The sequence below is a fragment of the Clinocottus analis genome, unplaced genomic scaffold, assembly GCF_023055335.1.
Source record: "Clinocottus analis isolate CAN_PGR_092001 unplaced genomic scaffold, fCliAna1.0.p SCAF_19, whole genome shotgun sequence".
In the NCBI taxonomy this organism is placed as follows: domain Eukaryota; kingdom Metazoa; phylum Chordata; class Actinopteri; order Perciformes; family Cottidae; genus Clinocottus; species Clinocottus analis.
This window is the reverse complement of record NW_027175920.1, coordinates 1,249,139-1,265,015: the sequence shown is the minus strand read 5'-3', so window position 1 is coordinate 1,265,015 and position 15,877 is coordinate 1,249,139. Positions and strand designations below refer to the sequence as shown.

The following is a 15,877-nucleotide window of genomic DNA, read 5'->3' as shown; positions in this document are numbered from 1 at the left end:
CAGTATTAATCAAATTATATAATAAAGCAACACTGATACACTTAGGAACACTGTACATTTACTTAATATGTCTTTATAGTACATTTTATATAGATTCAATGTACTTATTACTGCACTACATGTATTTAACTGCTTGAGTTACTTTGCAGGAAATGCAATAATAGCTGCAACATTTAAATGTTTAATGTACATTTGTACACATGAATTCATTAATAAACATAGTCCAATAGTATGACATCCATCATGTTGAAATGGGCCATTCTACTTTGCAGGAAATGCAATAATAATGTGTTATTATTGCGTTTCCTGGGATCGGTATAGCTGCAACATTTAAATGTTTAATGTGCACATGAATTCATCAATAAATATCGTCCAATAATATGACATACATAATAATGAAAGGGGCCATTCTGCATAATAATGAGTACTTTTACTTGTGGTACTTTAAAAGTGTGTATTTTTTTTTTTTTAAAAACCCTTCTACTTTTTTCTAGGTTTACCTAAAAAAGTAAAAATTTTGACTTTCACCTGCAGTTCGCCGCGGTGCCGGAAGGGGGCGCGGAGCAGCTGAGCAGCGGAGCAGCCCCCACCCTCCAGGTGACCGTGACGTCACCCGGGCTTTTTTTTTTCCTTTTTTCTCCGGGAGCCGCGGTGCGCTCGTGCTTCGCGTTGAGCTGCTCAGTGCAGCCGGATGAGCTCGGGAGCGGATGTGACCGAGATCTGTCAGCATGGACGTGTTCATCGCTTGTGGATGACGCTGTCGCTGCACATCTGAAGAAAAAGAAAAAGGTATTTCCTTGTTTCCCATCTTTCTTTTATTTTTAAACACGCACGGAGGAGATTGGCGATTTTTACTACATGATCTTATGTTTGACCCGCGTCGTAATGTGGATTAAACTGCGAGCAGCGGCGTCCCCTTAAAGTTCACCTCGCAGGAGTCGTGTGCGTTTGGGAAGTTTCATTAAAAAAATAATGTGTGTGTGTGTGTGTATGTGTGTGCGCACTTGAACGCGTCATGTTAACAACATGCGACACAATTTAACCGGATGGTTCCGTTTTGCAGGAGGGGGGACGACAACTACGAACACAAACATGTTGAAATACAAAAACATCGACTCACAATAACGTCATTTAGCGCCTATAATTAATACTCCTTTATGAAATACTGGCGCCAGGATTTTCCTGCTCGTGAGTCAATAATATACACACACAAAAAACACGCAATGTGTGTGTGTGTCTTGTGGCTGTTTGATGGGCATCAGGATGTCAACAACAACCGGATTAGTGCTGCTGCAGCGGTGCTCACAGAATACACGATATGACCCACTGCATTGAAATCAATGTCTCTAATATGGAAGAGATGGGGAGAGAAGGCTCTGCTGGTCTTCAGCGGGGTTAAGAGGATTTCTTCTCCAGGTGACCTCAGCCGGCCAATTAGCTGCCGTTTTATATATAATCACTGTAACTCACTGGAGTGTGCAGCAAATTGGCTTAAGGCGATAAGAGCAATCAAACACTCTGGACTGGGCCTCCACGCGCCGCCCATTGTAAATTCCTTCGGCGAGATTGTGAAATTTGCAGCCGGCTCTGCAAACAACCCCTCAATCCAATCCCCCCCCCCCCCCATTGTCTTCTCATTAAGTATTAACTCTGTGTTTGTTTTGTTCCTCCAGCACCGTCTCTGATCCCGCCGGCCTCCCGATGCCACTCCACTGAGAACAGAAGAGAGAAAAGAGGGATTAAAACCAGGAATCCGTCACCTCCTCCCCCCCCTTCTTTAAAAGTAGGTGTGAATTGCCCGGCGGCCATCATGGGGAACCAGCTGACGGATATCGCCCCCAACACGTCCTTCCTGCCCAGCTTCCAGTCCCTGCACGTGGTGGTCATCGGTCTGGACTCGGCCGGCAAGACGTCGCTGCTCTACCGGCTCAAGCTGAAGGAGTTCGTGAAGACCATCCCCACCAAGGGCTTCAACACGGAGAAGATCAAGGTGTCGGTGGCGCCGTCCCGCAGCATCAACTTCCAGGTGTGGGACGTGGGCGGCCAGGAGAAGCTGCGGCCGCTGTGGAAGTCGTACACGCGGCGGACGGACGGCCTGGTGTTCGTGGTGGACGCCGCCGAGCCCGAGAGGATGGAGGAGGCCAAGGTGGAGCTGCACAGGATCACCCGCACCTCGGAGAACCAGGGCGTGCCGGTGCTCATCCTCGCCAACAAGCAGGACCGCGACTCGGCGGCGTCCGTCGGCGAGGTGGAGAAGCTGCTGGCGGTGCACGAACTGAGCGCGTGCACGCTGCGCCACGCGCAGGGCTGCAGCGCCGTGGACGGCCGCGGGCTGCAGCCGGGCCTGGAGAAACTCTACGAGATGATACTGAAGAGGAAGAAGATGGTGAAGCACAACAGGAACAGGAAGAGGTGAACGGCCTCGGGCGCTGTGGAGACTCCTCCTTCCTTTCTTTCTTTCTTTCTTTCTTTTCTTTTCTTTTCTCTTTCCAGGCTCTTTTTTTACCGGGAGAGCGGAGCACGCCGACGCAACGATTCCTCGCGGCCGCGTGGGTCACGAGTTATGGATTCGCTCATAATAACCGACATCTTCTCCGTCCAGCAGTTTTAGATTTAAAAAAAAAAAGGGAACCTTGAGCAGTTAGTCTTCACTAAGTGCTTTTTCTACACCTGCTTTAAAGAATAAATACCTGTAGGACTAATATCACGTTCCAGGTCCCTCTCATATATATGAAACGCCCGTATAATCCTTCACCAGCTTGCACAGATTCTGTCCCCTTACTATAAAAATGCTGTTTTTTTGTCCCTGAGATATTTATTCCACATTTTCTTTGTGTTTTGTGTTGGAAAGAGGGTTTTTTTCCGTGTGTGTGTAAATGACGTGAGGTCGGCGGCGATGGAGCGCCGCGTTGATAATGAAATATTCTCGCCATGGAGCTGTTATCCTAAGTGCATTCCCCCTCTTCGTGGCCACACAGGTTAAGTTTCAGTTAATAATGTTTATACAAATTGTACATTTTTGTAACACTGAAGACTTAATAAATCTACGCACTGTACAGAACATGCATCGCTTTTACTTGGAGGTAGAGGAAGTGAATGGAAAGCCTCGAAGATTTGGGTTGAAAAATAAATAATCTGATTAATATTTTTATAGTGACAAAGTCTGAAACTACTGTGCATATTGTTAGCTAGCTGGAGGAACTTTAGTGGAGCGTTTAGCAGATGAAGAGACAGATTTCTCCCTCAGAAGTTGGTGGAGACCAAAAATAGAGCAAAAAAATTGAATTTCTGACTTATTTTTCACACAAACATGAACACAAATGAATGATAATGTTTCTCTGTGTCGGTTCAATATGTTCAGAGGCAACTCTTTACCAACAGCCTCACAATGTCAGCAGGTTTTAATCTTGTAGTTTTGGTTTAAATAGTTTCCGCTGCCGACAAGTGGCCCAAAAAAAACATTTATTGTGATCTTTAATTTACGTAATATCTGAAACGGACATTTGTTGGATTTTAAAATGTCAATTAAATGACCTAAAATGGACACATGAGTGTCTTACAATTGCTTTTTTTTCTATTAAACTATCTTTTAAGCGCATATATACACAATAACTATATATTTAGCAGCTAGAATGACAAACAAGTGCAACCTAATCTTCCAAAAAAGTCTTATGTTTTTGTTTTTTGGTTTGTTTTTGCATTTAAAATTCAAGGTCATCGGAGCGCCAGATTTTGGGACGTGTTATGTAACAGTTCATTGTTGCTGCGTCATTTCATGACCAAGCAAAAAAACCAGCAACATTAAATCCATTTGTGGCGTTTGTGTGAGCGTGAGAGGGTTTAAACAATCCACTCGTTTCTCCACAAATCTCTCAAATTGCCACTTAAATGTGACATTGAGCAACAGATACGAGGTTCATTGTGCCGGTCACACATTGCTGACATGCATACAGTAAATGTGTGTGTGTGTGTGTGTGTGTGTGTGTCCTGCTGCGTACTCGTCTTGCTCTACACGATGAGATAACGACTTGTTACCTCCTCAGACGCCTCCTGCTGAGGGCTCTTTAATGCTGAAAGTCAAAGCAGACATGAATGCATGCGCATATAATACGGCAACACGCCCTCCTACACACACACACACACACAGCTACTCGACTTGAGCGACCTCACCGTCCCTATTATCAACCTCGCTGAGCTCATTAAAACTTTCAAGGGTGTCTTTTGCAGAATCATCTCGCCGCAGCAGCTGGTCTCTGAATAAATTAGCATCACGATGGCGGCGCTTTCGGGCAGCTGAGACACGCTGTGGACACGCGGAGGCATCGCTCTGCCAACGCAGGAGGGAGGAAGACAAAAAAACACTGGAAGAAAAGGTGTGAAAGACAGCACAGCAGCGAAGGAAACGGTGTTTTTGCAGACTTTGATTGACTCCAGAGAAGGAAACAGGAGCTGCGTGAGCGCGTCTTCACATGTTCCCGTCACACTCCGCTGTCTTCTAGCCTCTCTTCTGGTTCAGGTGCGATTGAGGCCGACAGGAAGTGTGTATATATATATATATATATATATATATATATATATATATATATATGCAGCAGGGGGGAAGCCTTGGGGATTATGTGTCAGGGATTAGACGCCACGTGGCGAGGTGTATCCCTGGAGTCGCGTCACATAACTCAACGACAGGCTCACTCAGTCGATCCATCGACTCGAGGACAAACAGTCCTGATGTTTCTTCCTGTTTTCCCTTCGTTAAGACGCTTTGGAACGACTGCGAGCTGTAAAAGGTTACTTACAGGACTGTTTGCTTGCCTGCACCACTTAACAAAGCAAATCTTATTTTTATAATTATAATTTCAACCAGAGCATTTTATAATTTAGTGAGAAAAAAATATGTTTTATTTTGTTGAAGTAGAGTTTCCTGACAAAGTCAATAAGCCTTGATGCAATTAACACATTTTATGTGGTTCTTTTATTCTTTTATGCATTTAAAATATAAAACAGGTCGGCACTACTCACCCTAACACAAGAGGAAGGTTAAGAAATGAAATCAAAGTTAAAGTTTTTGCATTTCATTCCGATCGAAATCACAGATGTGAAGCTAACGGTGGCGCAAGATGGAGAAGTCAGGGCGAGGGTTCATCCTCTGGGAACAATGAACGATCGTGCAAAAGTTCCTTGTCGATGCGTCCAGTAATTGTGGAGATGCACGAGTTTCAAATCACGTAACTGAGGACGTGAACTCAAAAGTAGCCCAGACAACAACCGAGCGCTCACGCTCTTCACAGCCCCGCGATGAGAGGCAACATGGCGCTCGGGCACAAATCCAACCCTCTTAAACCCGTCTGACCGTGTGTGTGTGTGGGGGCCTGTGGGGGGGCGGGGCTCTCGGTGACCCCGAGAGGTCGGCCGCGGGGGTCAAATTGCTTTTTTTCTATCTGTTGTCTGGATGTCGGATCCAGCCGAGGTTACTCAGCGGGCAGCGAGATTAGAGAGAAGAAGCTCAGATCGATACGCGAGTCCTGATATCGGTCTTTTCTCTGACATTAAGTCCCTTCTCCTTTTTTGTTGTTGTGCAGTTTAAAAGTTGTTGACAACTTGTTGTGTTGTTGCCTCTTTCACACCAGCAGTGTCCCCTTGGTGACATTGCTGTGGATTGAGGGGGGAGGTTGGATGTGGGTTCGGTGGGACGATGCTTGTGGGAGGGCGGGATTAGCCGCTTTAGCTTTTATTCCTGAACGGTCGTAAAGCTGCCATTGAACGGATCGCCAGGGGACGCCGGCGCTCGCCATCTCTTTTTTAGCACCGAGGCTAATCATCTGTTTTTATTCATCCTCTGCCATCGGCATAAGAGGTATCACATCCAGGGTCACGGGGGGGGCGTTTAATCCTAATAATAAGACACTCAAAGTCAGATTGAAGGATGATTCATCGCTCACGGGAAAGGAAATAACGGGCCGCAGATTTATCTGTGATCTAAATTTATTGGCCAAACTTGCTCAGCGCGTGACGTCGTGGATGGTTTCCACATGCACCCTCAAAGCGTCCAGATTGAATCACTTCCCAAGAAGCATTTCTCTCGTTCCATGTGTTCCCTCGATGCCCGGTTCAGGGGTCTGATCCGACAGAAGGCGGCCATTTTGTTGCTCAATCAGATTTCCTACAGATTTTCATTGTAACTCGAGGCCAAAACTCTTCTTCACACTCATAAAAAATGCGCCAACATATATAGATTTTGGGGTTATTACATTTGGAAATTGGATACCTTCTTCAATTTTAGTGATATTGTCTCCCGTCTTGATTTGGCAGGGAATAATCCCGCACCGCCTCCCTGGGCCTTCCCCTGATCCCACGCTAGGATTACCCAGAAAACCCATCTGGCGCTTGCCGGCTATAGCGGGGGTGTGCATGATCAGAGCCCACAAAAAACACACACCAGCTCGGGTCGGTTAATCCCGACTGTTACTGCCGTTTAAACCCAGACCGGCCTCTGAGCTGCGACCCAGATAGCCGAGGCTCAGACGTGTATATATATATATATATATATATATATATATATATATATATATATATATATATATATATATATATATATATATTTATATATATAGTTTATTCAGGGCTCTGGGAATGTGCCGACTTGGGATTTATGTTGCTCGATTTAATGTAACGGCATGCTTTAATGCGATAGAGCGAGAATAATTGCCGCCGTTTAAAGGTGCAAAAAGTACAGCAGAAAAGCCCCTGTCAGTGTTATGTTACTATACATTATATACTATTGTTATCAACATGGAAGGAGTCCTTCATTGTGGGCAGTTTAATCTAACACAACACATATTTTATGTGAAGTCTTTGAAGTGTTTTCAATGCACCAGACTCCATTGACAAAAACAGTAATTGTAGTATTGAGCAGTATACTGGAGTTGTTGGTCTATGGCAGCCTGATTGTGTTAGTTATTTAGCGGTGTTGTGCGACTTTGTTGGCGTTTTAATGGGTTCGTTCGGATTCACGAGTTCAAACAATACGACAAGCGAAGTAACCGACCAGCAACACCTGTGTCCTACGTTCTTAAATTACTGTTTTTGTCAATGGAGTCTGGCGGCTTTGAGGCGAGCGTACCGATTACGGCTTCAGGGCCGTCCGAGGGCAAAAGTAAAGTGGTGGAAATATTCTAAATATAGCGTCCACTTGAATTAATAAAGATTATTTCTTTTGGCGCTGTCCCCATCCCACAGCACTGTGCACGATTCTCCAAACAGACCGGCATCTATCGTAGGTCGTGTTAACACACCGACTCATGCAAGCACATTTCTAAAGGCGCTGTGTGCATACCTCGTAAAAAGGCCTTGAACTACGGCATTGTGGGAAGAGAAGCTGACTCAATCCACACTGCGAAGGCGCTCGCTCATCTCCGGGGGGGTCATTCTGTCTCGGCCCAAACCGGCCGGCGTTGTGTTCAGATAGCGAGAGCACGTGGGAGCGATGCTGCACGTGAGCTGTGGAGCACGAGGCCCTAAAAAAAGAAAATAATCACTCTGGACCGGTCGAGTCGGGAAAAGGTTTTTCTCTCTGTGTGCGTCTGTTTCCTCTTGCTTCCTTTTTTTTAATCATTTCACGTGTCAGACAGGCTTTTTAGTCAGGCGTTTGATGATGTGTTTGACTTGTAGAAAAGATAAAACAAGGAACATGCAGTTCATTTTCAGATCACGTTCCCCTTTTGACTGCATCACACAGTTTTCATCAGCAGATTTATTTCACTCCTCTTGAGCTTTCCATCACTCTTTTTGTTGTACTTTCAGGGCAGAAGTGTCACCTACCTCTAACATGTCGATATGGTTTAAAGGTTGAACTGAAATAATAAGTAATTTGGTGTTTTTTATGCTACTTATTTGGTTAAAATGCTCAAAGACACTTGCTCCCCGGGTGCTTTTAAGCAGCCCACTGCTCCTAAATTTCTATGTATGGATTAAATGCAGGGACCGAATGTCATGTATGTATGTAAAAACTATGTAATATGACAAAAAATACAGTTTCTTCTAAAGTACATCTTGAACAAATACTCATTAGTCGTGTACAATGGGCCCAGGAATCTTGAACCGGGCTTGTGAAGGGGAACCCATGCGGATCAGATCTGGTATTTGGGTCTTCATCTTCCCAAATGAGGCGCCCATAGTGAGCTTTTTGTTCCTCCCGGTTGTCCTCCGGTCTTTCACGAGCCGCCACAGCGTTCCCTTTTGTTGCTTTCCCCCCGTGTTTATTTTATCAAAGATGTCACTGTTCGAAGCGGTCTGAAGTGAAGTGGTATGCTCCAGAACCGGCATCACGCTCGGATAAAGAGGAGTTTTTCTTTTATTTATAGAGGATCAAGCAGTGAAATCCCAGTCGGCCGGTGGCCGTGGCTGCACAGGGAACACACCAGTGCCGATTTTGGACAACAGTGACTTCATTCCCGCGAGGAGGGGAATGTGGTCATTCGCTGGAATATTGTAGCAACCTCGATTCAAGTCTGTTGGCCGTAAACTGATTCGGTTTCCATTTGCTCGTGTTCTGGCCTCGTCTGCACTTCGTCAGCTCTTCTGAGAGGCCCGTGGCCCAGTTCGGGCTTCAAAGTGCGAGATAATTAACAAAAGGAGGACGATAAGACCAACGATATTAAGTGTCAGATGGAGGTTTTGAATTTGTACTCCAACAGGAATTGCTTAATAACTTGGCAGTAGAAAAACCATCGAATACAGAAGAACAATTTCTGGTATGAAACGCAGTTACAGATATCTTTTGTGACATAAACAGATACTGCTTGTACCTTCATGTTACTCCCCTGGTCCTCCCTCCCTTTATATAATATGCCATATAAATATAATATGACTCTTGGCAGTTTCAGCTTGTTAACCCTTCTATTGCAAAACATATCAATTATGTAGGCCTTACAGATGTTATGTGATGTTTATAAAGGTTCACAGATACAGAATAAAACAAAGTTCACATGATTTACGGAGACTTAAGGACATGAATTGTTTGTTTCAGGGTGAAAAACTTGTTTTTTTTCAAGGTGGACAATAATTAAACACATCCATGTGACTACAGTGAGAGCTAGTGAGTATTAAATATAAAAAGAGATCGCTTTCAGTGGGCGGGACAGTAAAAAAAAGGGGTTTTGTTGCCTAAACTTAAAGTTTGTGGGAGTTACTACTTAGTTGTATTGCCTAAACGGTCAATTAGTGATTGATTAGATCGTATTTTACGACTCTTTTCACAAACTGTCGAAATAATACGAACCTCATGAATCTTCCTAGCTTTTTATTACGTGCTATATATCAAGAAACAAGGGCATTGTAGCCGTTTGTTTAATTGAATGTCTCCTGACCCTTTTTGTGTGTGTCTGTGTGTGTCTGTTTGTGTGTAGGTGACAAGTGCAACGTCCTTCCAGCGTTGCTTTAATCCTGTTTCACAGACCCTGAAGCTGCGTGTGTTGCCAGGAAGCACCGGCGGTATGAGACCAGCGGGTCACAAAATAGCCTTAAGTCCTGTCTAGACAGGAGAGCTAATGGACGCTAACACCCTGACCCACGCCCTGCACAGTGATGAAGACTTTATGTGAGGAAGAGTCAAGCAGGAGAGAACGGGAACAATTCACGCTCTTCTTGTCAGTGGCTATATTCAAGGCCGAGCTCCCTTTTTTGCTAACAAAGTCCATGAGCTTCCATGTTTCTGTCGACAGCAGAAAGTCAGCTAAACATGGAAGCTAACGTCAGTAGTAACATAGATTCGTTTTAGCTTTTGAAGCCCACGAAACTACACAGTACAATTCATGAAAAGTGCAAACGTTCCCCCGTTTGGTTACGTTGGAGAATCCCACCTACACTGAGGGGGAACGTTCTGCTGTGGAAAACAAAACAGAGCAAAAGTACACAAAAGTGAGTTAGCTTTAGCCGAATCGTGCAGTGGAAATGAGTACGGGGTATATATACACACCAGTGGCGGGCCGTCAGGGCCAGCTAAGCCTTCTCTGCTGGCATTAACAGAATCACAATGTTTTAGCTATTTTAGCTAGCTGGCTAGCTAGCGCTAGCTATTTTAGCTCGCGAGCTAACTAGCGCTCACTGTTAGCTTGTTAAACAGCTGATCAACTGAATGTGCAGGCAGAAAATCCACGGCCCGCCACTGATATACACACTATAATAAAAACACACTATAACTATACACACTATAACAAAAACACACTATAACCATACACACTATAACTACACACACTGTAACTATCCCTGTAAGGAAGCAAAGGACATCATATATTGTCTTCTAGATCTCGTCAGCATTAAACGATTTCTACGTTTTCCGTCTTTTCTAATAAATTTCATCTGTACGTTGTTGATAAAAAGAACAGAAGATGCTTTATTTCCCTCATTATTTCTTTCCTCGCATGGTGCAACGTGGTGAAATGCAGCAGAGTCGCTTCGTTTTTCTTGTCAAACTCGATTGAGAGCGCGGCTTCATAGACTTATTTCACAATGACACCGGGGTGCACGCCTGAAACCATCATGACATTTCCAAGGAAGAGAGAAGAAGAAGAAGAAGAAGAGAGGGCGGGGGGGAGGGTGCTTTCTTTTGTTTGTAGCCTGAGAAGCCACCGCTTCCATTACTGTAATAGGAGACGAGGAGGAGGAAAGTAAATGGGAAGCCATTGTGCGAATGCTTTTTGGAATATGTCCCGTGGCACACGCGGCGAAATCACCCTCAATGGAGCGTCCAATGATCTGTAACTGTGCAGAGGAGATCGACTCAAACGTCTTCCGCCGGCCCTCTTTCATTAGAAACTTATTAAAACGTGAATGAAAACTCAGAGAGCGAGACGGTTAAACAAAAAAAAAACAACAAGCAACCGCCTCAGGCGTCAGTTGAAACCCACTAAATACCCTGTCATGCTGTCAAGGGCGCGCTGCAGTTTGTAGGAAGATCCAAAAGGGTTTGAGCACTTTGCTTTACTTGGAGATAGTTTTTTATGAAGGCAGCAGAGGCCTTTCTATTCATTATTCACAAGCTGTGTCTTATCTGGCAACCTGCTGGGACTGAGAACAGCTGGGTGGAAAAACCACAGGAGGTCAGCCGGGAAAATACACAGAATATCTACATATTTGTTAAGGAAAAAAAGGGCGGGATTAAACCCCCCGGATATCATCTTTAGTGCTTGTTTTAAACAGCGAGAAGCCGCAGCAATGCTTCCTCGTCGCTGTCAAGCTGCCGCTGTGACGCTCGCGACTCGTGGGACAAACCGGCTCGGGAAGGTGAAGCTGGAGGACGCAGGAAGTTGTGAGTCGGGTTACTCGACGTGTCGCCCGGCGGTGGGAAGATGACCGGCGATGACACGCGGTGCATGTGCTCCCCCGACGGCTGCAGACACTGCAATGCAGAAACAGAAAGAGAGGTGGTGGTGGGTGCAGGAGGGGGGGGACACAATTACAGGTGCACACTGACACCAATAACTCTCATTCTGTGGTGCAAAATTACTATTATTAGACGACCACATGCTGACATAATTGAATGGATATTTAAGAATGCATGAATAGTTTCCAAGTCATCGTCACACACTGGTGAGAAAGTAGATGAACAGTTTTATGATTAATATGCAGAGCAAAGTGTCTCTAGACTGCTCTTAAAATCTCCCGATTATATTGCCTTTTAGTATTATTATTATCATACATAAATTATCTCTATGTCTATCTTTATTTAAACGCCACTGACCCTCAGTGGGACATGCTGCAGACGTGTCCGACAAAATTTGGGGGAAATATAGTGAATTATTTGTTTTCTCGCAGAGAGATGAGGAGGAGATTGACATCACTCTCATCCGTCTATCAAATATAAAGCTTCTTCAAGAGGGGCTGTTAGCTTAGCTTAGCATAATAAATATGGAGACAGCTAGCTTTGTTTGGCTCTCACTAATTAATACTTTTTAATCTCATTTTGTTTAATCTGTACAAAAAACAAGTGTAAAAAGGAGTTGGCGGAGCCAGGCTAGCTGTTTCCAGTCTTTATGCTAAGCTAAGCTTACTAACATCTCAGAGACTGTAGGTAATACACACATATGCATATGGATATGCACATTTATGCAGAATTGTGGCTCTAAAACATAAGAAAGTTGTTGTTCGGGACATCACTGAAGCTACAGAAATATATAAAAACCTCAAAGAGGTCACATTTATTTCAGGGATATTGAATTGTAATTGCATGTTGCATTGTAAGGAGATGTTATATTATAGTTTTATACATGCATTCCTGTAAAAGTAGTTTCTAACAGATGTTCCTCGAGGAAGAGGCGGCACGTTTACGGCCGCTCTGATTGGATGACTTAAACCTGAACCTCTCCTTTCTTTAGCCCTCGCCGCGGCGGCGTTTAACAGGATTAAACAAATGGACCGGCCGAGCTACTTTGGGATCGTTCGATTATAAAAGAATGAATCACATTGTCGCAATTAATCCATAAGTTACTGTAAGTGCGTCCTCGGAAAAAAAAAATAGCCATAAACTACGCTGCCAAAATATTACAGGATCAAAGAGCTCTGCACCGGCATGTGAAAGGCTAATTAAAAAGCTGAAGTGGGTATCAACAATGAGTGCACTTCACACCAGGAGAGAAAACATGAGCATAATATGCAATATAAATGTAGCAGAAGAAGAAGAAGAAGAAGAAGAAGAAGAAGAAGGGGGAGGCTGAGCCTTTGCACTCTGATGAATTATAATTGGTGGATCGGGGCAAATTCATTTATTAATAGTTTGTAGTCTAAGTGCACAACCGACTGAATTTAATACAATTTTTCGGCCAATAGGAGCACAAGCGTGTATCCGGTGAGGCTCACGGCTCATAACGTGCCTTCAGGCAGGAATCAGGGCCGCTCAGGGAGCAAGAGTCAGCCTTTCACTCTGCGGCAAGAAACAAACATCAGGCTCGTGTTTTTATCCCAGAAGTAGGTTGCTTCCTCTATTCTGCCCAGAAACAGTTATGCAGCGTGCATGTGTATATTAGAGTAGCGTGTGTGTGTGTGTGTGTGTGGGGTTTGGTTGAGTGCAAGCATGCATAAGTGTGCATGTTTGCATGTGCAGCCAACAGTGAGTGGGCTGAGGGGAACGGAGGAGGAGGAGGAAGAGTGGGAAGAGTAGGAGGAGGCCAACGGTAAAAGCTTCAACAAAAGCTAAAGATAGCACAGCGCTCGCAGGCACTCAATGAAGCTTGGATTTCTCTGTCAAGGTTACACACACACACACACACACACACACACACACCGCAAGGGCCTCCGAGTGCACGAGAAGCTGCTTTTTCAACAGAAAAAGTCAAACTAAGCAGGTAACTGAGCGTTAATGGGATAACGAACACGTTGGGTGAGATCAGGCTTGTGCCAAGTGAAGATTTATCTGACAAAGTGTTTAATAATCAGCAGAATGGTGCTTATATGGGAATGACAGACATGCGATGACTTATAGTCAGATATTGATTTTTTTTTAAATGAAACTGTGGCGTTGTTGACCTTCAATGGAGGAAAAAACGCCCCCAAGAAAATATGCTGCGTTCACATGAAATCAGGCCGATGGGAGACGTCAAACAGGATATGTTGAAAAAGAGGGAAGATGAGGTGAGGCCGGTAGAGAGATATAACCGTAACGGTGGGACAAAATAAGTCTATTTTATATATTTTATGCCATAACCATAGTAAGATATCGTTATATCAGGCGGCAACCTCCTGGTCTTGATCTTGCATTCTCTCTCCTGACCACCAGGGGGCAACTCCTCTGGTTGTATAGAAGTCTATGCTTCATGTGTTAAAGCTGCATTCTCTCTTCTGACCACCAGGGGGTGACTCCTTTGGTTGTATAGAAGTCTATACTTCATGTGTTAAAGCTGCATTCTCTACTGACCACCAGGGGGCGACTCCTCTGGTTGTATAGAAGTCTATGCTACATGTGTTAAAGCTGCATTCTCTCTCCTGACCACCAGAGGCGACTCCTCTGGTTGTATAGAAGTCTATGCTTCATGTGTTAAAGCTGCATTCTCTACTGACCACCAGGGGGTGACTCCTCTGGTTGTATAGAAGTCTATGCTTCATGTGTTAAAGCTGCATTCTCTCTCCTGACCACCAGGGGGCGACTCCTCTGGTTGTATAGAAGTCTCTGCTTCATGTGTTAAAGACTCTGAGGAGCTCTTCTGAAGGGATAAACACGATGCTCCAGTTGTCCAGGTGTTATCAGGCCACAGCATAAGATTTACATCAATTGAAGACTCATCTTACCATCAGTAAGCCTTCATATTCTCATTTATTCCTCCTTTTTTTGGGCCGCTATCTGCTTATCTGATATTGTCTTATCAAGATTCATGTGAAGGTTGAAAGGCGTTTGTGTGAAATTAAAAAAACCCTGCATTTCCCCTTCAGAGAAGCGGGTAACATATGTTTGAGCGCGTTCATCCGACACGCGGCGTCCAAACCCTCTAACCCTCCGTTGATTTATGAAGCTGCAGAACAGAGCAATATGGCAGACTGCCTGGATCCTCATGAGCCCCGGAGTGGGGGCAATAAATCTCAACTTCGCGCTAATCTCGACACAAGATCCTTCGTCGACCACGATTGAGACTTCCTCGAGGGTTTAGAACTTCGCATCGGAAGTGCGGGTCGCCGGTCCGCCGGTCTTTTTGGACTTTGGATTTCTGTCATTTGCGTTTTCCCCGTGAGTGAAAGACACCGTGATCGGACTCTAATTGACCACATTTGGGGCACCAAACCTGCCAAACGTGAGGATTAAGTATTAAATCCCCCCTTCGGTCACATGTCGATACGTATCGCCAACTGCATCACGCTCGCTAATAGCTTCGGGGCGGTCTGAAGATATAAGTAATGGACACTGTCCAAAATTTTAAAAAAAACTGCACATACCGTGAGCTCAATCACACAGGCGAGTTATTATAAAGCCTCCGAGGAACTCAATTTAGTGGATTTGGACCTTTTTTTTCCCTGTGGCAACAAGCTTTGTTGAAAAGTGGGATAAAATGCTTATGTAGCTCGGACAAGGTGATAAAGCTGAAGCTTACCAACGACACACTTTGGTCTCATGGCGGCTCGATGCCGGGGATCAGAAAGCCCGGACTATGAGCCCGACCCGAGAGGAAATGTTGTGTTTCTTAGTGGAATTAACTCACAACACCCCAAAGAAAAAGGACAGAATTGTCAGGCCTTCTCTTAATTTTTAGGACATGATGTTTTCATTAAACCTTTTGACACAAATAGGTTTGTTTTCTCTCCAACCTTTTTCACAGAGACATGGCTAACAGTTCCACCCGCTTCCAGTCTTCATGCTAAGCTAAGCTAATCACATATCCGTAACCCTCCGGGCATGTGGGAGTCTAAAAAGGTAAAAATGACCACGATAGACATCCTTTTAGTACCTGGGCCTTTCGAGTACCGCCCACATTTCCCAAAACACCTAAGGGGGAAAGCTTATGCAAATTTAAAGTCCCAGCATCCCCCAGTGAGTCAATGTTTTTCCATAAAAAAAAGTATTTTTGCCATTTTTGAACCGAATGATACAGTTTTTTTTTTTTGACATAGATCATGCTGGATATTCATAGTTATAATCAACATGTGTTATACAAGTGATTATTTTGATTTAAATTTTTTTTTTTTTTTTTAATTTTTTTTAAATTTTTTTTAAAAGGGAGTTTTGGGGTTTATAAGTATGGAAGCCCATTTCAGCCACACACAAAAAAATTGGGACCCCCCCCCAAAAAAAAAAAAAAAAAAAATAGGAACAAATTTTTTTTATTATTATTATTTTCGTCAACAAAAAAAAAAGTTGATAATTTTTTTTTTTTTTACTGTCCTCTTTTTTTCCTAATTATTA

At 44.1% G+C, this 15,877-nt stretch overlaps 1 protein-coding gene across 1 annotated transcript; it reads left to right on the top strand.

Moving 5' to 3' along the window:
- The first annotated feature begins 683 nt into the window (after positions 1-683).
- Positions 684-3,061, top strand: arl4d (ADP-ribosylation factor-like 4D). Its single transcript, XM_068583018.1, has 2 exons — positions 684-789; positions 1,674-3,061. The coding sequence occupies exon 2, from the start codon at positions 1,811-1,813 to the stop codon at positions 2,414-2,416; it is 606 nt and encodes a 201-aa protein (XP_068439119.1). The 5' UTR covers positions 684-789; positions 1,674-1,810; the 3' UTR covers positions 2,417-3,061.
- The last annotated feature ends 12,816 nt before the right edge of the window (positions 3,062-15,877 follow it).